This window comes from Acinonyx jubatus, chromosome D2 (assembly GCF_027475565.1).
Source record: "Acinonyx jubatus isolate Ajub_Pintada_27869175 chromosome D2, VMU_Ajub_asm_v1.0, whole genome shotgun sequence".
NCBI lineage: Eukaryota > Metazoa > Chordata > Mammalia > Carnivora > Felidae > Acinonyx > Acinonyx jubatus.
This window is the reverse complement of record NC_069393.1, coordinates 10,977,702-11,000,526: the sequence shown is the minus strand read 5'-3', so window position 1 is coordinate 11,000,526 and position 22,825 is coordinate 10,977,702. Positions and strand designations below refer to the sequence as shown.

The 22,825-nt window shown below is 43.2% G+C and overlaps 1 protein-coding gene across 10 annotated transcripts; it reads left to right on the top strand.

Annotated features, from left to right (window-relative positions):
- Positions 1-1,961: 1,961 nt before the first annotated feature.
- Positions 1,962-21,724, top strand: LIPN (lipase family member N). 10 transcript variants are annotated; one of them, XM_053207147.1, is made up of 11 exons: positions 1,962-2,772; positions 5,676-5,753; positions 7,442-7,559; positions 9,106-9,172; positions 9,600-9,798; positions 10,551-10,660; positions 12,960-13,096; positions 13,895-14,041; positions 15,703-15,774; positions 16,528-16,599; positions 20,302-21,724. In XM_053207147.1, exons 2-11 carry the CDS (start codon positions 5,680-5,682, stop codon positions 20,533-20,535), a joined length of 1,230 nt encoding a protein of 409 aa, XP_053063122.1. In that variant the 5' UTR covers positions 1,962-2,772; positions 5,676-5,679; the 3' UTR covers positions 20,536-21,724. The 10 variants fall into 10 exon arrangements, with proteins under 10 accessions (XP_053063122.1, XP_014934571.1, XP_053063121.1 ...); XM_015079085.3 differs by lacking the exon at positions 9,106-9,172 and adding an exon at positions 6,607-6,722 and having other exon boundaries at positions 2,025-2,772; positions 20,302-21,723; XM_053207149.1 differs by lacking the exons at positions 1,962-2,772; positions 9,106-9,172 and adding exons at positions 6,076-6,152; positions 6,607-6,722 and having other exon boundaries at positions 5,617-5,753; positions 20,302-21,723.
- The last annotated feature ends 1,101 nt before the right edge of the window (positions 21,725-22,825 follow it).

Below are 22,825 nucleotides of genomic sequence, written 5' to 3'. Positions count from 1 at the left end.
ATTCTGTGTCTGGCCCTCCCCTGCTGGCGCATGCACGCTCTCTCTCTCTCTCTCTTTCTAAAATATAAATAAACGTTTAAAAAAATAATAAATAAATAAATAAAATAAAAATAAAGTGATGACAGTAGGGGCGCATGGATGGCTCAGTCAGTTGAGTGTCTGACTTTTGGTTTCGGCTCAGGTCACGACATCACGGTTTGTGAGTTTGAGCCCCACATCAGACTCTACACTAACAGTGCGGATCCTGTTTGGGGATTCTCTCTCTCTCCCTCCCTGTCTCTCTGGAGTTCTCTCTCTCTTTCTTTCAAAATAAATAAACTTTAAAATAATAAATAAAAATAAAATAAAATAAAATAAAATAAAATAAAATAAAATAAAGTGATGACAATAGCCACAACATGGAGAAGGCATTAGGCAGATCCAGGGAATCTAGATAGAAGTTTCCAGAGCTCCAGCTGGGATAAGGAAGCTTTGGCTACTACATGGCTATTTGGAACCCCAAGGTTAGCCATGGACAAATACTTTCTCAGTTCCATATTAAGGACTCAGTCATCTTTTAGGGACAATCAGTCAAAATGTGATCTCAAAGCAAAACCTCTCCAAAAATCCGTACTAATTGCACACATGTCTAACTCTTGTTTGTTTAACCAACACTCTTGGAAGAGGTAAATCCAGGAAGCTGTCGAACTTGTAAATGAATTTAAGTAACAGTATAATCAGGGCACCTGGGTGGCTTAGTGGGTTAAGCATCCAACCTTGGCTCACGTCATGATCTCGCAGTTTGTGAGTTCGAGCCCTGTGTGGGGCTGCCCATGCTGATGGCTCGGAGCCTGGAGCCTGCTTCAGATTCTGTGTCTCCCTCTCTCTCTGCCCCTCCCCATCTCGCTCGAGCTCTCTCTCAAAAATAAACACTAGAATAAATAAACAAACAAATAAATGATGGCATAATCATTTCAGTGACATTTTCTTTACCAGGAAATATGAAATCATTTAAAAAAACTTTAAATAATAGTTTGGCATTTGTTGTTGGAGTAGAGTCAACGTAACAAGCTCTCTAGATTTACTGACCTTGAGAACACTGGTGTCCCTTGTGCTTTTGATAAAGTATTGTCGCTACATATTGGTGAGCAAAACTTTTTGCGGGATAGTGAGACTCAAGTCTCGGTGGGGGAGCAGAGGCCAAGCACTTGAGAAAGGAATTTGATGATGCAAACAGTAAGTAGTTGGATAGGCGGATATTCAACTAAGGTCAAATATATGATACAAAGTTATGTCTTTGAGGGGAGTCAAGTTGGAGGAAAGTTTCAAGACCGATAGGAGACAGATTTAGCCTCTAATACACAGTCACTATGTGGCTAGTAAGCACTTACAATGCGGTTAGTCCTAACGGAGATGTGCTGTGAGTGTCTCAGAATCATCAGGTTTCAAAGACTTAGTGCAAACAAAACAAAACAAACAAGAAATAAAGTCTCACATGAATAATATTGATTGCATGTTGACATGATCATATTTTAGATCTATTAGTTTAAACGAAGTATAATATAAAACTTAATCTCACCCATTTCCTTACCCTTTAAGAGACGTGGCCATAAGAAACTTTAAATGATATGTGTAGTTTGCATCATGTTTCTATCGGAAAGTGCTGGCTTAGGGAAAAGAGGTTATTATGGCCTAAGAAATCTGGTTATTTGTAGGCAAAAACTTGAATAATTCTGCATTTATAAGGTTGAGAAGAGAGATTGCGTGAAAGATACCAGACTGTGCCCTAATGGGTAGATTTAAGGAGAAATTGGAGGCAGAAAAAGGAATATCAATAGCAATTTTTTTACTGTGTCAGTATGTGCAGCAATCTATAACTAATGGTGGCATTATTCCAACTTAGTACAAAAACAAAGCAAGATTGACTTTCCCTATGAGCTTGCTCTCTTATGAAATTTACCATATAATAATATTAAGAAAAATGTCCTTTGCAGCCTACTGTAATATGCTTTTAAAGCAAAGAGATCCAGCAGAATTTATAGCCAAGCTGGTAGAGTAACAAGGTAAGATGCCTGATGCAAAGTAAATATTCAATAAATAATCAAGGGTTCACTCTTTTTATGGATAACAATAATATTAGTTTTCCTGGGTAACTAAGCAATGTCTTCTGGACTTCCAGATTCATCCATCCATTCATTAATTCACTCACCCGGAGACTATGTTTGATGCTGATGGTGATGAGGGGAGGGATGAAATCAAGATCCTGTGATGCTAAAAGCCATCAACCCATTCTCAGGGGTGCTGGGGAGATTTGAAGGTGATTCAACAGCAGTTTAAAGCAATAAAAAGCTAACTCAGAAAAGAAATAGGACCATGTATCAAAACAACCAACGTTACCCTTACTGCACATTCCATTCATTCACCTACACAAACTGATGAGACTGTATCTCAAACTAGAGTCAACTTGAATTTTTTGGCCAAGTGCTGTGTGTGTGTGTGTGTGTGTGTGTGTGTGTGTGTGTGTTTAAAAAAGCACCTCCGCTGGGACATACCTCCTACAGGAATTCAAGTACAAAATGACCTCTAGAGAATACCATACATAAGTTCTGCACATTAAGTAAGCAGCTAGCTGGGCAGGTAAACCTACTTGGAGGATCAGATGCTATAAATCTCCTCCTATTAGATGGCATGGCCCCTCCTCTCCATTCTCACAAAGCTTTGACCTTTGCCACGAACACAGTCCTGATCCTGCCTCTCTGGGGACGGGGATGTCATCCCAGACCTGCGCTTTTGGTAATAATGTCTCTTTAAATGGAAGCAGTCTTTCCTTTGCGCATTTTAGATTTTATTTGCCTTTTCTCTCTTCTGTATCTTTACTGTCACCATGCGGTGTGTGAAGGTGGGTGTAGTCTAGTGGAGGTGACATGGAGATTCACGGACAGCAGCATTTACGACAAGCTGCTTTAGTCTCATAGACGATCTCAGAAACAGCATTGTATCTTACAGATGTTATGAGCATGGCCAACTTTGCTTTCTGGGTGAAGAAATAAAATTGCTACACGTAATTTAAAGTGCCTTTCCTAAAGCCAAAGTGTACTAATCAATCACACTGTGTGTGTGTGTGCAGCTTTACTGAGCCTTATTTGAATTTTAAGATGTATAATGAATTAGATAAATTATCCAGTGAGCAAGCAACAAATTCTGTGTTCCTGTTCATGAAAAGTCTTTTGGAAAAATTTTTTAAGTTTTGTTTTGTTTTGTTTGAGAGAGAGAGAGAGCAATCGGGGTAGGGGCAGAGAGAGGGGAGAAAGAGAATCCCAAGCAGGTTCCACACCATCAGTGCAGAGCCCTACGTGGGGCTCAGATTCACAAACCATGAGATCATGACCTGAGCCGAAACCAAAATTCAGAGGCTTAATCAACTGAGCCACCCAGGTGCCCCATGCAGAGTCTTTTATTCCAGGGCAAAAGTTTCAAATCATTTATTTTTCCAAAATTCTCATTAGCTTCTATTTTGTATCTTGTTAGTTACAACCTAATATTTTTAACCTCCAGTTGTTTTCAGGGGAAAACTATACCCCTTTGATACAAATTTATATATTATGAAAAACCAGCCTTGGGGGAGAAACAAGCAAACAAACAAACAAAAAAAGATGTGATGTAATAGCAAATGTATTTTGAATGAGAACATCGGATGGAAAATAAGAATTATTTTCACAGATAGACACCAAGATTCCAGGACCTATGTTCTATGCTCAACTGCATATTTTTACCTACCTGGATATTTGAACTGGCAGCCATCATTTAAAAAATTGCTCATGGGGCACCAGGATGGCTCAGTTGGTTAAGCATCCGACTTTGGCTCAGGTCATGATCTCGTGGTTCGTGAATTCGAGCCCTGTGTTGGGCTCTGTGCCGACAGCTCAGAGCCTGGAGCCTGCTTTGGATTCTGGGCTCCCTCTCTCTGCCCCTCCTCCACTTGTGCTCTGTCTTTTTCTGTCTCTCTCTCTATATATCTCTCTCAAAAAATAAACATTAATTTTTTAATATATAAATCAACGTTAAAAAATTTTTTTTAAATTTGCTCAGACTGCGATATGATCTTTGGATCAAGATATCAGAAATACCACAGAGCTTCAGAAAGTTGCCCCTCAATCTACATTTTGCCCAAGATCACGTTCCAGTTCTAATAGCATCTAAAATTATGGGCAAAAAAAAAGAAAGGCAGGGAAAATTTGAGCTTCTAAAGAGTAGGCACTATTATTTTGTATTTGTGCTGGGCTACAACCTGTAAAGGCCTGAGACGTTTAACTCCATCCATGCTATTTCCACATGGAGCCATGACCATGAATCAACATTAACAGTATGAACATTGTGCTTCCTAGAACTCTCCCGAGTCCACTAAAGTTCTGTTAGAAGCGCTTTTTCAAGTCAGAAGTCCTGAGCGTTTCTCAGCAAGCCCACACACCTCTGCCATTGAGCCATCAAGAACCGGGAGGCTGGGGGGGGGGGGGGGTCTTCCCTCAAAGGCGGAAGGAGGTTGGAGGGTCCATAATCCTTCCACCTCTTCCAATAAACTGAGTGCTATCTTTGAATTTACACTCGTGTGATTGGCATGAAATTTCCCATTCCAGTGGAGCAGATCTTAGGGTTTGGATACACACAAATAATATCTTTGTTTCTGAGATAATTGGAGAATGAGTCCAAACTAAGAACTGAAATTACTGGATTGTGCCAGGGAGGTGTAGCTTTCTTCCTGCTTCTTGTCCCCGAGAGATGCGGTGGCTGCTAGGGTCCTACAGGCGTACAGAAGACAGAGTGGGACAGAAAATTGATGCACATGGCCTCCACTATTGTTCCAGGTGGGGTGTAGAGCTAAATTCCCTTCCTTCTCCTTTGGCCTCTGCTTCTACTTTTTTTACTTATAATTTTATAAAATTTTATTTGTGTATTTAGAGAGAGAGAGTGAACGGGGGAGGGGCAGAGAGAGAGAGGGAGAGAGAGAGAGAATCCCAAGCAGGCTCTGCAGTGTCAGTGCGAGCCCAGTGTGGGGCTCGAACTCATGAACCAGAAGATCACGACCTGAGCAGAAGTCAAGAGTCAGACGCTCAACAGACTGAGCCACCGAGGTGCGCGTCCCCTTTGTTTTAAGTAAAGGGGCATGGTCTGTGGTTCAGCACCCACGATGGTCAGTTTTCTCTGGCACAATGCTGGTACTGGGTTCCCCCCGGGGTCCAGGGCCTGGAGTCTGGATGGTCTCACTGCCACAACTTAGCCACAATCAATCGCATCCCTCCACGCTGCATGGTTGACATCAGTGCTTTTACATACATGGCTTCCCGTGACCCCGACAGAAACGCTACGGCATTGCAAAGGTAGGCCTTGTTATGCCTGGTTTTGGCCATTAGGATGATCGGTACATCCTACTTCCCCATCTCATGCAAGACTTTGAAACTGTTGCTGAACCCTCCCTGCCATGGCAGACACTCAGTGGAAACATGAAGGATTCAGTCAAACTGGTTATTTGGCATCGTACAGACCACTATTTCCCAATCTACAAGCGAATCATGACATTTGGGGCGTGAGGAAGACGCCCTGGGTGGTGCCTTAGTGCAGGGTTTCCTCATTTCCATGGGCTTCCGGTCTCTCCTCTCTCTAGCTTCTAACTGTCACTGCAACTACATCTCATTCTTCAGCCTGATGTCACATGCAGAAGTCCGGAGGTTCCTAATCAGCACGGAGTCTTCGGGAGCAGGGGAAGCTTCCTTAAGTAGGTAAGATCAAGACGGATCACAACCGGGAGGTGGGTCGGGAATGGTTCTCAGATATAAGGGTGCTACTGGGAGTTGGCCGGCCTTCCTGGTCCCCCTCTGTCACCTGTTGGCTCTGTGACCTTAGACAGATCTAAAATCTCTCTCTAAGCCTTGGTTTCCTTCATTGTTAAGGTGAGGATGATTGAACCTACTTCATGGAGTTTCTTTGAGATTTAAATAACATACATGAGGCATGTAGAGCTATTCTCCACACGAGCTCAGCGCTGAGTAGACATTAGCTACCGCTAGGTTTAAAAACCTTAAAATTACATAACGTTTGCAGGTAGAAGATTGTCTTCAACCGGACAGCAAATGTATGGAAAGCTATTAACTTCAGAAGGAAGCTCTCAATTTCTAGAAGCGAGTCATTAATTTGTTCCAGTAAAAGCTCTTTGACGTTCCTTTCTGGCTCATGCTCAGATAAGGAAAAATAGTGAAAGGGCTTACACACACTTACTGCACGGTAGGTCACTTAATCCTTCCTGTAACCCTGTGAGAGACATTACGTCGTTATCCTCATTTTGCCCACAAGGAAACCAAGAGAGAAAGCTGTTAAATCAGTTGCCCAAGGGTCAGAAATCTTGTCCTCCATACTAAATTAAATTTCCTTCAAGAACTGGACGGGGTCATAGCAGTTTCCATGTGAGCAATGGATTCACATGCTCAGAGGTAGCTTACTGTGTTGGCTCCCTCCCACACTTTCTCGGTGTTTCTAGGACGCTCGTCTTTCGGTTTTCACCAGGACATTATTTTCATCCCTTCATCAACGTTGATGTATAAGATTAATCTGTGATTATTAAATGTCTTATGTCAGGCATTCCCACGATGTGGCTGTTTTTCACAACAACCTGTTTGCTCTGTGGAACTTTAAATGCTGGTAGCTTCTTTAATTTGGAAAATGAAGCGAATCCTGAAGTGTGGATGAATATTGTAAGTCATGCGAGGTTCCGAAAGACATCACATAAGCCTGATGCATGGGTTGTGAGATTAGCAAAGGTCTTGTGATAGCAGAAAAATCTTAGAGAAGGAAACAGATGAAAAAAAAAAAACAACATAGGCGATTTTAACATTTCTCTGAGTCAAGCTAGGCTGATGTTTTCTTCTGACTGAATAAATAATACTCTCTAGTCACGTCAGGCGAACTCATGTTTGTAGGCAACCTCCTCTTTTGAAATTGTATTTTTAAAACATTAAGAATTTATATTTTAAGCCATTTGGATGATAGATATGACAGCCTTCTAGTGGACTGTGGTTTTATTATCTTTAAACCAAGAGGGGTCTGGAGAATCGGCTTGAGAACATAGTTTTGTCGGAAGAATGAGGAGGGCGCCTGTTGGGATGAGCACTGGTGTTGTAAGGAAACCAATTTGACAATACATTTCATATTAAAAAAAAGAATTAGAATGGGTCGATACTAAATAATATCTCCACCCAACCACTAACCCCCAGATTTGCCAATAGTAGACCTTTTCTAATAGTCTGCTTATTCGTTATCAAGACTTTACATAGTAAATTAACCTTATAGTTACCTGGGGCTACAGATTTCAGATCACTCACTCCAATAAACACACACCAGATTCTTTGTTCTAGTTTCTTCTGATGACCTCTGGAGAAGATGTTGAGCTAATACCTGTATTTTCACTGGACAGAGCGAGATCATCACCTATAATGGCTACCCCAGTGAAGAGTATGAAGTCACCACTCAAGACGGGTACATCCTCAGCATCAATAGAATCCCCCACGGGCGAAGAGATGATAGAAGCACAGGTATGAGATGTGTCTCTCCTGCGAAGGAGGACAGCAAATGACTAACATTGAGTGCTGGCTTTCCTTTAAGGGAATGACTGGCTTGTCAAAACTGGATGAGTCTTGAAATAGTCAACAGGGAGCCTCATTCTTTTTCCCATTCTCTGAAGCCAGGCAAGAAGCTAAAAATACAAAGGGCAAGACTGATCTTGTTGAAGGCGGGTGGCTTGGCTTGCGGGTAGGAGTGTAAATGCAAAGGCAAAGCGTGCATTTCGCTGGTTCATTACTGATCTCTCATGCGGAAAATTGTTACATCCCAGGAAAGCAGATTTCCTGGCTGCTGGAAAGAGGTTTGCTGGGCTGTGTGAGGTTGACCGGGTTGCGTGAAGTCTCTCCTGCCCTGCAAAGATCAACAGGCCTTTCTCTGTAGGCTACAGGGGGGGAAAATCAAGTTAAATGATCGTGACATATCTGCAACTTTTTTTCCAGGAAGGAAAACTGGAACATTCACCTATGTTTTGATTTGAGGGACAGAAGTTTTGTGGAATGAAAGAACATGGTGTTAGGAAGGTCTGAATTCTGGAATAAAGAGCCAGCCGTGCAAAAGCAGAGGAATTATTCTTTAAATAGGGACACATAACTGCAGATCTCGGGATGAGAAAGAGGGAAGACTGAGCAAAGTATCTGGGGAGGCTCCAGGGCAAAGTGGTTTACTCAGATTGCTGCACGGGCTCTCCTGCCAGTCACATTCAGGGGCAACTAACATCACCCTGTTTAACTTCCTCTGCCTCTAACAAAGACATGTGTAATTCTAGGGTTTTGGAATGAAAACTGGGAGTGGGGCTAGGTAGGGTTACCAGATAAAATAGGACACACCCTGTGAAAGGTGAGTTTCAGATCAATGACAGATCGGTTTCTCATACAAGTTCCACTTTAAGATGTACTTATACAAAACGTTTTTTTATTGTTCATCTGAAATTCACATTAACACGGCATCCTGGGTCTTCTGTTAATCTTCCTTTCGTTTCAATACCAGCCCAAGTTGAGGGGGGGGGGGCAGGGGATGGCCAGGAAGCATAAAAGGAGAGGATTTCTCCAGGAAAGGTTTTACTTAAGGAGGGAGGATTTGGGGAAGATTTGGAATTAAGAACCATCTATTAAGTGTATTATTCTAAAAGCTTTACATTAATTTATATCAGATAAAGCTCTCAGCATCCGTATGAGGTCAGTACTATTCATGGTTATCATTTTACAGATGATAAGGCAAAGCAGGTTCTCGAGGTCACACAAATAGCAAGTGATGGAATCAGAATTCAAATCCAGCCTGGATCCAGAGAGCATGTGCTCTTACCCATTGAATGATGGTGACTTTTTGGAACCTTCCACCCTGAAGACCCTCTCCCTCAGGAATTCGGTTGTTATCAGAGGGGTGTTGAGCTGGTTGTATTGTATTTTGGTTTTCAAATGCTCTCCAGTAGGCGGGGGGGGGGGGGGCGTTTGGCTAGAAGCTTGGCAAGGAGCCAGATGCTGTCCATTTACCGTCACATCCCCCTCCTCCCTGGAAGAGGCACAGAACACCATCAAGCATAATCATTTTCACGTCTCCGCCAGCCAGACCCAGGAGATACACAAAAGTGAGTTCATGGAGCAGTGAGCACCGTTACAAGCACCCGCTTGGTTGTGAAACAGAACCGGGCTTGAGTCCTGGCTCTGCACCCCGTTAATTGGGTGGCCCCTTGGGAAAGTCACCTAACTACCTTCTAAAGCTGCGTCTCCTCTTCTGGAAAATGAGGATCCTTCAAATAGTAGCTACTTTATGGAGTTGTTATGAGAATTTAATAAGCTCATCCGTGGCCATCTGTCAACATATCACTAGGTGCAATGCATGTGCTCAAGAAACTTACACCATGTTAACCAAATGCTCTATATGAAAGGGAAAGGTGAATGCTGATTAGGTTTTTGCTTTTTCTGGGCATGTGTGTGTTTCTATCATGTTCCTGAGATGGTCTACTTATCAGAAGTTATTCTCTCTCTCCTCTCTCTCTTCCTCCCTCCTTCCAGGTCCCCGGCCAGTTGTGTACTTGCAACACGCTTTGTTTGCAGACAATGCCTCTTGGCTTGAGAATTATGCCAATGGCAGCCTTGGATTCCTCCTAGCAGATGCAGGTTACGATGTCTGGATGGGAAACAGTCGGGGAAACACTTGGTCAAGAAGACACAAGACGCTCTCAGTGACTGAAGAAAAATTCTGGGCCTTTAGGTAAACGGTATCTAAGAAAAATCATGAAGAGACTTTGGGACCATTGCTTTGAATATAATAGTGTGGGTGATATTAATAATAATCTGTAACATTGGGAGTCACGTGGTTCCGTGTAGCTTCTACTAACATCTCAAAGCAGTGCATTCCTAGCACACGAATGAAATGGTCAGCACCCACTGGCAGGGGAGGAATAAAGGAAGGATGGAGTAAATTTGGGGCAGGGGCAAACATCAGGATAATATTTTGTGTCCGTGGCCCTTGGTCGGGAAGGTGGAGCTTGTTTACTGCAAGACGACCTTTAGCAGCCTCACTACATCCCTGGCATTATGTTGCTTTCCCAGATGAGGAACCTGAAGCTCAGAGCATTTAAGTAATTCATCAAAAGTTACTCAGCCAGAGTCGTGATTTGCAACCACTTCTGTTTCCAAAGCTGGGCATGAATCTTGCAAGCGCCCTGGGGATGTTTGAAGTAGAGGCAGAAAAACCAGATGGAAAAGGGAAGGGGATGAAGGGGAGAAAGGGTAGGACTGACCGTCAGACAGCACACACAAGTCTTGAAATCAGCCCCGTTAAAAGTAACGCATAGAAATGCAGCCAACAAGGCTCCAATAGCCTGCACGTGACCAGATAAATAATGAAATGCAAGGCAAATGAGTGAACAGCACAGAATTCTGTGTATAAAAAATAAGTGAGCAGGTGCTCTGCGTCTTAAACTTAGGAGCGAGTGTTTATAAGCCCGTTTTATTTTGCAGTTTTGATGAAATGGCCAAATACGATCTTCCAGGAATAATAGACTTCATTGTAAATAAAACTGGTCAGGAGAAGCTGTATTTCATTGGACACTCCCTTGGCACGACAATAGGTATGTTTACAAATGTCCGTGTTTTACAAGGTCGGAGCCTTGCAAGAGTTCGCCTTTAAACTGGAACAGAGTAACTGTCATTTATCATGCCCTTAATTCTCTGTCCTGTGCTGGATGTGTTAACCTAGTGCCCTAAGTGGTTGTGAATTTGCCCTTAATTCTGTGTCCTGTGCCGGACATGAAATCCTAGTGCCCTATGTGGTTGTGAACTTGAATTTCAGAGACTGTGTGTAGGACAAATCTTTCCTCCATGTCTGGTCCCAACAGCACATTTGTAACCGTGATATAATTTCCATGTGCCCCAAATCTAAAGAAGTATTTCCAAAGAGTTAAGCGTCTAGGTCCCCTCTGAGCTGAAAAAGTAAAGCCTGATGCCTTGAAATAACCCTGAAGAATGATAAATATGTATCAATCATACCTGCCTCACAACCCATATGGGATTTTTAAAAAATAGTAAAAGGGTGAGGTTCTATCTCTATATGAACAAACTGAAAACATACGATCACTTTTTTTTAGTTGAAACACAAAAGCATACGTCAACTGGGCCCATTTAGCATGTGACTTAATGTTTATGGCATTGCAATTAAATGTAAGCACTATGTAGAAAAATTTTGAAAAGCCCAAGATCCTACTCTCTGAAAATGTACTTCTTAATGATTTACTACATCTTTTAGGAAGAAATAAAAAATCCAGTTCCAAGTAAAAATTTAGAGGAAGCCATACTATTTATAATGCCAATTTGTTAGCGATCTTCCACTAATGTTTTCCATTTTAAGAGATTACGTGGAATGCAATATTTTAGCTGGGGTGAAACTATGCAAAAAAAATAAATAATCTTACAGTCTCCTTATCACCATTACCATCAACAGCAGATGTATATTTATTGGTGCTTTACGTTGATATGTTTGGAACAGCCAATGAGCATCCCAGGACATATTCTGAAAGGATATAAAAAATTGTAATGAGACAAAAACAAAACAAAACAAACAAACAAACAAAAAACCTGCCACCAACTGGCAAATAATTGCATTATCCTAGCGCACACTTGACGAGCATTGACTATGTTTAGGGTCTTGTGTTGAGGACCCTTGGTCAGGGTGTCTTAGCAGAAAGAGCACAGATTCGAAGCAGGTCAGTCTGACAGCCCCAGTGGGGTGTAGGACATGTGGAAGGACCAGAAGGAGAAGGAATGACTCGAGTGGGGTCTAGAAAAGTGGGCAGGACGTAGGGATGCTCTTCCGTCTGACCCGCAAAGAAAACAAATGATCCCATCAGCAGGGCTCTGCATTGCATTTAGGGCATGCTCTTTTCCAGGGAGCACTTGCAGCAGAGCAATTTTTGGCCTGTGAGAAGGGCCCGTCCCTGGCAAGGTGTTTAGCAAGCCAGGCTCCAGCTCAAGACTAGTGAGTGTGAGCGTGGAAAAACTCCTCTCCGCACATCTCCAAAGATCTGGGGAGAAGTATCCCCCCTACCGGCATTCCCGTTTCAGTCTTTGTAGCAGCTGCTCAGCCCATCAATACAAAGTCAGTTCTTTTTTTTGGCCAAGCTGGTTTCAATGTTTCAAGAAGAATTTCAGGGGAAAAAAATTCTCTGCTACGGCTGTGTCCCCATGCGTTTGCGACATGCGTGCGCGCGCGCGCACACACACACACACACACACACACACACACACACACTGACAGGGTCCCAGGAGGACTAGAAACAGGTGCTATAGTGTTGCAGGAAAATCAGAGCAGGTGGAGACTGCTGGTCTCCCAGGACCACAGTGGACCGAGGGAAAGCAGGGAAGATTCTGGAGGCTGGTAAGCATCCAGTTAAGCACTGGGAGTAGTGAAATCTGGTTGCACTGTGAGAAAGACAAATTGTGGAATAACTGGATGATACTACATAAAGAACTGATTGTTCCACCTCCCATGAACCAATTATTTGCTCCTGGAAGCTCTGTGACTCATCCTGGCATCTCAGAGCTGGTGGTAAATTGACAGCATTGCCCGCACTTAGCCCATGCCTGTGAGCGAAGATGCCCACGGCCCCTCGGCTGGGGCGGCTCCAACAGCTTATCCCCTCGCTCTCCCCGACCAAGGTACATTGTTCAGAATCCGAGAAAAATGGACACTTGACAGCAGAAGGACTGAAGGCAGATTATCTTTGCAGAACATCTCAGAAGTTTCCCAGTTCATCCGCAAGATTGTTGCAATAGAAAGACAACCCGTCAAAGCAGAGTCCTACTTTTGTTAGTACAGACATTGCCTCGGTATTTCTAATTTTTACAAGATTGTCTTGTCTCCTGTTCTCTTAGGGTTTGTAGCCTTTTGCACCATGCCTGAACTGGCACAAAGAATCAAAATGAATTTTGCCTTGGGTCCTGTGGTCTCATTCAAATATCCCACGGGCATTTTTACCAGTTTTTTTCTACTTCCAAATTCCATAATCAAGGTAGGCTCGTTTTCACCAAAATGTATCTGAGGATCCCATCTCGGATCGTGTGTTACATAAGCCTGAATAATACACCCTTTCTCATAGGGGAGGTTTGTTAAGATGCCCAAACCCAAATGTCCTACAGCCCGATTATTCATTCAGACATTTATTGGTTATTTTCCAAGGGCTGAAAAAACAGTTTGGTGCCCAGTGTGGATTTGGGACTTTATCCATCCAAAGGTTTTTTTTTTTTCTGTTTGCTTTTTGATTCTCTAAAAAGTTCACGCCACAAAAAGCATCGCGTTTTGCCAAAATTGGGGTGTCAGCCAAAATGGATTTGGGCCAAAATGAAGTCAAGGAGACCAATTCAGGTTTCATAGTAATTTTTATATAAAATCAAGCCCTGGTTTAGGGCGAAGAGGTGGGAATGGAAAAAAACAATTGTGAACTAATACAAGGAAGAATCTCCATAGTCCCTAATGACTGGTTTCATAGTGGTTTTATTGTGTTGTTTACTGTAAGCTCAAGTGATGTAAGTTCCCTTTTGTGTGGTTGACAGGTCTGTTGCAAAGGGTGTTGACCTCAGTTCAGTTTGGGACGTTTTCTCCATTTGGGCAGAGTTGAGCAGACAGTCTTCCCTCGAGGGAGATGGATTCATGCATCGTTTCTTTTCCCAAATGACTTGGTCTCCTTGGCAAAAACAGCAAATACAGACACAAACAGATCTCCCGAGAATCCTCATTCCTGGGGATGGAGGGGAACATCAAGGAGTCTGCAGATGGTTCTTGAAAGGATACTTCTTTCTTCTTTTCACAGCGTTTTTTTGGTACCAAAGGTTTCTTTTTAGAAGATAAGATGGGCAAGGCACCGTCTACCAAAATCTGCAACAATAAGATATTATGGGTGATATGTAGTGAAATTATGTCCTTATGGGCTGGAGCCAACAAGAAAAATATGAACGTGGTATGTATGATGATCAGGGGACCATTGGATGCTCTAAGAAATTCCAGCTTTTCTTTGGCTCTCGTTGATGTATCTGTTAAACGGCAAAGGTCGATACGATATTCTAAAGCATAAGGGCAAAGATTGGCTAAGCATAGATGAGGTATTCAATGGACCACGACTGTGAAGACCGGGGAAAAGAATAGGCAGCGTCATCCTTCCGTCCCTGGTCACACACAGGAAAACGATGATGTCCCACCATGAGTAGAGGGTTCACCTGTTTACTCTCAACCACCATTACTACCGTCCATTTCATTTTACAACCACTCCTGTGCCCTAAATAATAATAATAATAATAATAATAATCCCAGAAGAGAAAAGAAGTACATCCAAGCATTGAGTTTATCTCCTGTGTGCCTTCATTTGCTGGGTGCTGTTGGCCTCAGATAAAACTCCTCACTTCACTTGGAAAGCACAAGACACAATGGGATGGAGGTCGAATCCCTTTCCCACAGAAAAGGAACAGTCCTGTTTCATCAACTCTTTGTTTCCTGCTAGGAGAATTCAAGGAGGAGGAGAAGGAGGAGTTTACATTTGCGGACTGATGTGGTTGAATTCCATATGGCGGCCAGTGAGGCTGTGACAGTGAGGCTAGTTCTCAAATAGCTGGTCTCTGCCAGCCCGCTCTACCCCTATTCAAGAGGCTAAGTTGTGCCCAACGGAAATACAATGGGAACCATTGTTCAAAGCCTGCTTATTCAAAAGTAAATGTATTTTTTAATTTTTTTAAGTGTTTATTTTTGAGAGAGAGAGCGCGAGTGGGGGAGGGACAGAGAGAGAGAGAGAGAGAGAGAGAGGGAGACAGAGCATCCAAAGCAGGCTCCAGACTCCAAGCGGTCAGCACAGGGTTCGAGGTGGGGCTCAAACTCGGGAACTGTGAGATCATGACCTGAGCCAAAGTCGGGCGCTTAACCGACTGAGCCACCCAGGCGCCCCAAAAGTAAATATTTCTGATAGTTCCCTTGATCGCTTTCATTATACGGTATTCTAGGACATAGGATTACAATTACTATTATAGCTCTATAATTTTCATCTCTCTATTGTTTTGCAAAGGCCAAAGTACAGCACGTAGGGAAGCGATTGTTTTTTGCTTTTCTTTTGCGATACTTTATTTTTATCCTCACAAAAGGCTGGCACGGTAGGATTGTTTAGTATGTTCACTTACTAGGTGAGAATACAGAAACTCGGAAATGTGAAATGACTTGCCCGAAGTCACAAAGCTCCTAATGAACAAAGTTACTTCCTGAAATCCGGGTTTTTTTGGCCTCGTGATTTGTGACAGTGCACACCCCTGCACACGCACACCACATCCCTACACTCGCACACAGCACCTTCCTAAAGCACACTGCCCCGTGATGACCATTGTTGCTTCTCCTACTTCAAAACCAGCCAGTTAACCCACGGCTTCCACAGCTTCCAAGCTGATGGCAGTTTGCTCCCAAGCAACACGGGGTTTACTCACATTCAAGCGCCTGGCATGATTTATTTATCTTACCTGCTTGGTCATTTCCAAAACCCCAGCTTTCATTTGCTAATTCTTAGCACCATTGCTCTCGGCTTCTGGAAGGGGTAGTTTATTTCACTGGGTGAGTTTTTCTGTACCGTGTTTTATTTCCCTTCAGAGTCGAATGGACGTGTATATGTCACACGCTCCCACTGGATCATCAATACAGAACATCCTGCATATAAAACAGGTATCGTCTTTTTCGTGGAAAACTATTCCAAGCTTATTTCCCTACATCTGAAAGGAGAGGGTTAGCCGGTCTACCCTAAGAAGCTTCAGAGCCGGTGTCTGCTTTGTCCTTGACACTGTCTTTGGTTTGATTTCCCCAGATTTAAAAAAAAAAAAATTTTCATGTTTAGTTTTGAGAGAGAGCGAGAGACAAAGTGTGAGCGGGGGAGGGGCAGAGAGAGAGGGAGACACAGAATCCGAAGCAGGCTCCAGGCTCCGAGTTGTCATCACAGAGCCTGACACGGTGCCCAAACCCACAAACCGTGAGATCATGACCTGAGCCGAAGTCGGATGCTTAACCGATTGAGCCACCCAGGCGCCCCTGAGTCCCTTGATTTTAAAGGAAAGGGCAAGGTATGGTGGAGAGCAAGTAGGTGACATAAGTGAACTCTATCTTAGATCGGAGTTTGTAAAATAGACCCTGAGCTGAAGCGAGAGGTAACCAGGGAAAGCTTGAGGAGACTGAACCTTCCCCCAGAGATTTGACTGCCCCCCTGAGGGGTGTAGATTTTCCATGAGTTCTTCCTTCAAACCAAGGGAGATCCTTGCTTCCCTTTCTGTTGACCTTGTGCTTCTAGTAGTGAAAATGTATTTATATCCTTCTGGTGCTCCAGGAGCCTTTTTTTTCTAACCAGTGCCTAGTGGTTTCCCAAGACTTGCTGTTAACAGTTGTGGCTCTTACTCTAATTATTTTTCCAAAACACATTTATTTCAGCTTTACCGATCAGATGAATTCAGGGCGTATGACTGGGGAAGCGAAGCTGAGAACATGCATCATTACAATCAGGTGAGCTGCCCGGAACTGCCCCAGAAGCCAGCTTTTGAGAAATTATAATAAATTATCAGAGGGGCGCCCGGGGGGCTCAGTCGGTTAAACCTCCGACTTCAGCTCAGGTCATGATCTTGCGGTTGGTGAGTTGGAGCCCCGCGTTGGGCTCACTGCTGTCAGCACAGAGCCACTTTGGATCCTCTGCCCCCTCTCTCTCTACCCCTCCTCCGCTCACGCTCTGTCTCTCCCTCTCTCTGCCCCTCCCCTGCTCATGCGCACAGGTACACTCACACATTCTCTCTCTCTCTCTCTCTCTCAAAAAGAAATAAACACTAAAAAAAAGAAAGAAATGATCAGAGAGTGAAAAGAATCTTACCTGGCCATTGGTGGCATTCTCACTGATAGGGCTTTTTAAGAAACGTCTCATTTAAATATGCATTCATCGCAGAAAGTCTAGAAATAAAAAAAAGCATATCTTAAGGAATTCAAATAATTTGTAATCCCTCCACCCAGAGAACACTAGACGTGTCAATATTTTACTGCATTTTTTCCAATCTTCTCACTACCGCTGCTTCTAGACATATTTTTTAAAGTTTTATTTATTTAAGTCATCTCTGCAGCGCACGTGGGGCTCGAATTCATGACCCCAAGATCAAAAGTCAGATGCTATTCCAACTGAGCCACCCAGGCACTCCCCCTGACACAATTTTTAATCTTACTTTTTCATTTACAGTAACGGCAAGATCTAGTCAATGTTACTGAGGTGTTTTCTTTAACATAATTTTGTTGACTGTATATTAATGGCAATTGTTTTATAAAAATCTATGAAAATGGACAGAGTAGATGAATACCCAGTTCCTGATACCAACAGGAAAAAAATAGGATCCCACAAGAACATTGAAGGAATATTATCTACCCATGAAGACTTGAGCCTTTGGTATCTTTTTTCCCTCTGACTTTTCACACTACGATTTGTAGACCCGCTTAACCCTCCATACTTGGGATTAATCCTCTTGGCATCATTTCTTTCACTAAATTAAATGTTTCCAGTGTTTTCCCAGACTGATATATAGTTAAGGCTATTTATTAGACCAGTCAGTTTCTCACTAATGGATTGAATTGTTAGAGAAATTATTCTACCAGACCTTAAGACGACTAAGAGAGGTATGTATGTTTTTACTGTTTTTTAAGCTTGATTAAGGCGTGATTTACATTCAATAAGATTCGCTGATTTTCCAATTCAGTGAGTTTTGACAAATACATTCATTCATGTAACCATGCCACAATCAAGATACCAAACATTTCTGCTACCCCGGAAGTTTTCCCCTGCCCCTCAGAGCATGTATAGTCACAGATGCATATATTTGCAAATTCTTAGAATCGGGCCAGGAAAAAAAAAAAAACAACACCAAAAAATGTTAAAGAGATTACCTTCACAGAGGAGAAGAAAGGTAGAATGAAGGGGAAGAATGTGAAGGAATAAAGGAGGCTCTCATTTGGGATTTTACATATTTCCACTTCCATTATTTTTAATGAGCATGTTATATTTATATATTGTTTCTGTTTATAAGAGAATGAAACAAAAATCTCACACACTCCCTTAAGACCATTGTTAGTCACAGTCCTTTCTTTTTCAGCTTTATTGAGGCAAAATTAACAAATAAAATTGTAAGATTGAAGGGTGCAACGTGCTGACTTAAGTATGGGAGAGTGTCAACGTCCTTAGAATTTCTCAGCGGTTTGATAGATGGTCGTACCTTAGTTCAGGCCAGTCCTGTTTTATGTGTGTCTGATTTTAGGCCATTTGAAATCAATTTTTATTATATTCTGGTCTCAACACTTTGCCCTCTTAAATTCCCAGCGCAGTCTCTGTGTGCACTGTGTTTGATAGAGAACAAGAGAATTAGCCCGTGTGAGCTCCGTGAGGGCAGAGATTCCCTTCTGTTTTGTTCACCGGTGTTTTCTCACCTGGTAAGATATTGGGCATGTCCTGGGCCCTTAACACTTATTGGCTGCATACATGGAATTTCTTTTTTTTTTTATTTTTTTTAAAAATTAAAAAAAAATTTTAATGTTTATTTTTGAGAGGTGGGGGAGGGACAGAGAGAGAGAGAGAGACTCAGAAGCAGACTCCAGGTTCTGAGTTGTCATCACAGAACCCGATGTGGGGCTCAAACCCATGAACCGTGAGATCATGACCTGAGCCAAAGTCGGACGCTTAACCTACTGAGCCACCCAGGCGCCCCATAGATGAAATTTCTTAACGCCCCTCTTATCCACCTTAAAATGTCTCTGTCCCCTTGATTCTCTTCTTCCCTCCTCTCTCCCAAAATGGAGGCCCTCTTCTTTCCCGAGTCTGAGGACTTGTGCCCTTGACCCCACCTCTTCCCACCTCCTCTTCCTCCTGGCTCCTTCTATCGTCTTCAGTGAACTGCTATTCCTTTTGGAAAATGAACAAACAACCTTCTGTCAACGTACCGATTCTATCGCTCACTAATCCATCCCTCTGTTTGTAACCAACATTTTTTAATATTTAAAAAGGCTGAGTTTTTCCACTTCCTCCCCTCTTCCACTCGCTCCTGAACCCCGGGATATGTAGTTTGGGCCTTCATCTTTCTATACAGCTACTTTATGTAAAGTGGCCTGTGGCTTTTCATTACCAAATCCAATGGCCCGTTCTTGCCTTCAGGTAACATGGTCTGTCAGTCACGATAGCCTCCTTGCCATTCACTGCCCCAACGTAGACTTCAATAACGTAGTGCTCTTGCGTTTTTCCTTCCCTTTTTAAAAGTAAATTTATTTTGACAGACAGACTCCACACTATCAGCAAAGGGCCTGATGCGGGGCTCAGACCCACAAACCACGAGATCATGACCTGAGCCGAAGTCGGCTTCTTAACCGACTGAGCCACCCAGGCGCCCCTTCCTTCCTTTTTTGATTGTTGTCCTCCATCTACACTGGCTACTTGCCATTCCCCGCGCTTACAAACTGTCAACCTCTTCCAAGATTCTTCATATCCCTCTTCCTTTCTCCCTTGGAGAATCAAATCATCCCTGTGGCTTCCATTATCCCTTTCTCTGGACCATCCCTACTGCCTGTCTAGATGGTTTCAGGACCTACCTCCAGCCTATTCCTTCTTCAAGGTAATCCCATACGATGCCCATGCAGTCACCTTAAGACAGAGCTCTGAGAAGTGATGCTGCCTCACTTCCCCCGACTTCTGAAAGATGTCAAGATACCTTAGCCTGGAGTCTGGACCTTGACTGTCTGTCTCCTACCTCATCCACTCACGTATTTTCTTCCTGGGGTTCCCGGGACAGTTTACCATCCTTACCGTGGGGTACACACTCTTGCCACTTGCTAGAAAGCCCTCCCGCCTTCAACCCTATCTGTCAAAATCCAACGCTCCCTCAAAAGTCATTTCAAATGACTCGTTTTTCTGTGAAACTCCCAGTCGGAAGTCCTTTCTTCTTTACCTTCCCTGCCATTTTTTGGCTTTTGACATCCCCTACTTTGTAGGCAAATGCTTATGTACCTATCTTGCCTTGTTCCTTCCCACTCCTTGAAGACAGGGACCACTGCAGGTGATCTTTCTACTTCCCAGAGCCTGAGAGAACTATGATCGTGGCAAATGCTCACTGAGCAGCCTGTCTGCTTATCTGAACCCAGTGGTGGCCATGAGGAGCTTTCTGTCACAAATGCTCTTTCTGTCTCTTCCAGAGCCGCCCCCCACTCTATGACTTGACCACCATGAGAGTGCCTACCGCTATGTGGGTTGGGGGCAATGACGTCCTTGTAACGCCCCAGGATGTGGCCAGGATACTCCCCCAGATCAGGAATCTCCGTTACTTCGACCTGTTGCCTGATTGGAACCACTTTGATTTCATCTGGGGCCTCGACGCTCCTCAGCGTGTGTATAGGAAAATCATAGACTTGATGAAGTCATACTCCTGACGCATGCATTTCTGGGCTCAAAGTTGCGTGCAAGCCCATGAGAGGCTCTGGAAAAGAGACTAATCATCAGGAAAGTCTTCTCCAGGCTCGTTCGCCTCATTGCTGTTGCCGAGATGCTCCCCTTAGCTGACATCCAAGCAAGAATTATTTCAACCGTCCTGTTCTTTCTCTAAGAAATGCGCACACCCTCCAAATCCCTTCCCCTCCGTCAAGGGTAGGCCCAATTTTCCATCTCTGCTAACTGTACACTTGGGAGAGTGGTTCAAAGAGGACTTTTTCTTTCCTAGTTAAAGTAAAATTTCCCGGAAGGAAAAGCTCTGTAAAGGCAGCCACTTGGGAATGTACTTGGGGTGACATAGGGCCATACGTTAGGGCCATAGTCATTATGGCCATCTGTAAACAAGCCACGAGATAAGGCCCAGCCCACATCAAGCACGAAAGGAAATAGCGGACTAGGAAAACTAACAAAATTTAAGTATTCCGGGAGCGCATTTTACCGTTCCAAGCAAAGAATGAAAAGAGAGGGAGACAAAACTGGGAATGAGCAGGTAAAATAAGCTGAATTACTGATTACTCTTAAGTTAGAACATATGAGAAATAATTCTCTCTTCTTTTGCTCTAAAGAGAAGCTAAACCAATCACTACTGGTGACTTCGTTGTCGATGTGGACTTTACACTATTGCCTGCTAACAAGAGACATTTAAAGCATCTTCCGGAAAACCTATTTGAGAAGCCCCAAGGGAGGCACAGGAATATTCTAAGTCTTGCTCTCCTTCGTTCTCTAAATGATGCCAGACATTGATTCTAGGATTAAGTACAGAGTTCCAACAGTAGCGTGAAGTTCAGTTGCAAAAGTTCTGGACCTTCTATGATAATGTCGTTAACGTAAAACTGTTTACGATCCTCAAGGAATCATAAATAAATGATACACATGCATACCTCCCACAGTTTATTTAAACTTAAAACGGGTAAATGTAGATTAGGTCACTGATATTTGCATGTAGGATCAGGGTTTTGGGGATGTCAAATGCCACATCATCATTCTTCAATAAATAATCCATAATTCATGATTTTTAACCTCAGTTTTAGTGTCTTTAAAAGGAATGACAATTTTAAAACACTTGGGAAGCAACTTTATTTTATTTTATTTTATTTTAGAGTTTTTTAATGTTTATTTTTGAGAGAGAGAGACAGAGTGCGAGTGGGGGAGGGGAAGAGAGAGGGAGACACAGAATCCGAAGCACAGAGCCCCACGTGGGGCTTGAACTCGTGATCCATGCGATCATGACCTGAGCTGAAGTCAGACACTTAACTCATTGAGCCACCCAGGCACCCCACTTGGGAACCCCAACGTTAAATGCAAATCCTTCCATATTCGTATGATTTTTATTTACCAAGAGTAGACTATTGAATTTTTATCAGTTTCTAGTGACTTTTATTGAGGTCTTCCAAAGAGTAAAATGTGATCTTCATGCAAACAATACAGTCTTTTGAAGTCACATTTAACTAAATTAATCAAAATGCATTAAACAATTAAACTGCTATAACAAACAGAACAGGCATAAGTAAGTCTGAGAACAAATCTCTAACTCTCAGCAAGCATACAGTTCAACTGAAAAGAGTGGAAAGATGCTACAACAAATCAGCCTACTAGTTATGAGCATTTAGGAGTCATTGGATGTCAGTTCAGGTATCTACGGGAGAAAAGAAGGCATCAGTTGATATAGTAATCTAGTTAAGCAGAGGTTAATTAAGTGAGGTCCTATATGGGATTTATCTTATTTGGTTGTTGCTATAATGCTGTGTAACAAATAATCGTGAATAGCTGTGCACATTTTTTTTTTTTTTTTTGAGAGAGAGACAGAGCATGAGGAGGGGAGGGGCAGAGAAGGAGACACAGAATCCGAAGCAGGCTCCAGGCTCTGAGCTGTCAGCACAGAGCCCGACGCGGGGCTTGAACCATGAGCCGTGAGATCATGACCTCAGCCGAAGTCGGACGCTTAACCGACTGAGCCACCCAGGCGCCCCAACCGTGAACATTTATTTTCTGTGCTCACAGTCGTGCGGCCTGGCTGGGCTTTGAGCTGGGATCACTTGGGTTTGGCTCAACAATGTGGGTTGGATCCTGGCCTGCTCCACAGGCCAGTTCATTCTGGAACTAGCAGCTAAGAACACGGGATCGTGTTCTTCACCTGATAGGTCCCAAGAGCACAAGGGGACCGCCACCATCACACCGGCACGGTTCAACCTCCGCCTGCTGCCCGTCTGCTAACATACCTTTGGCAGCTGC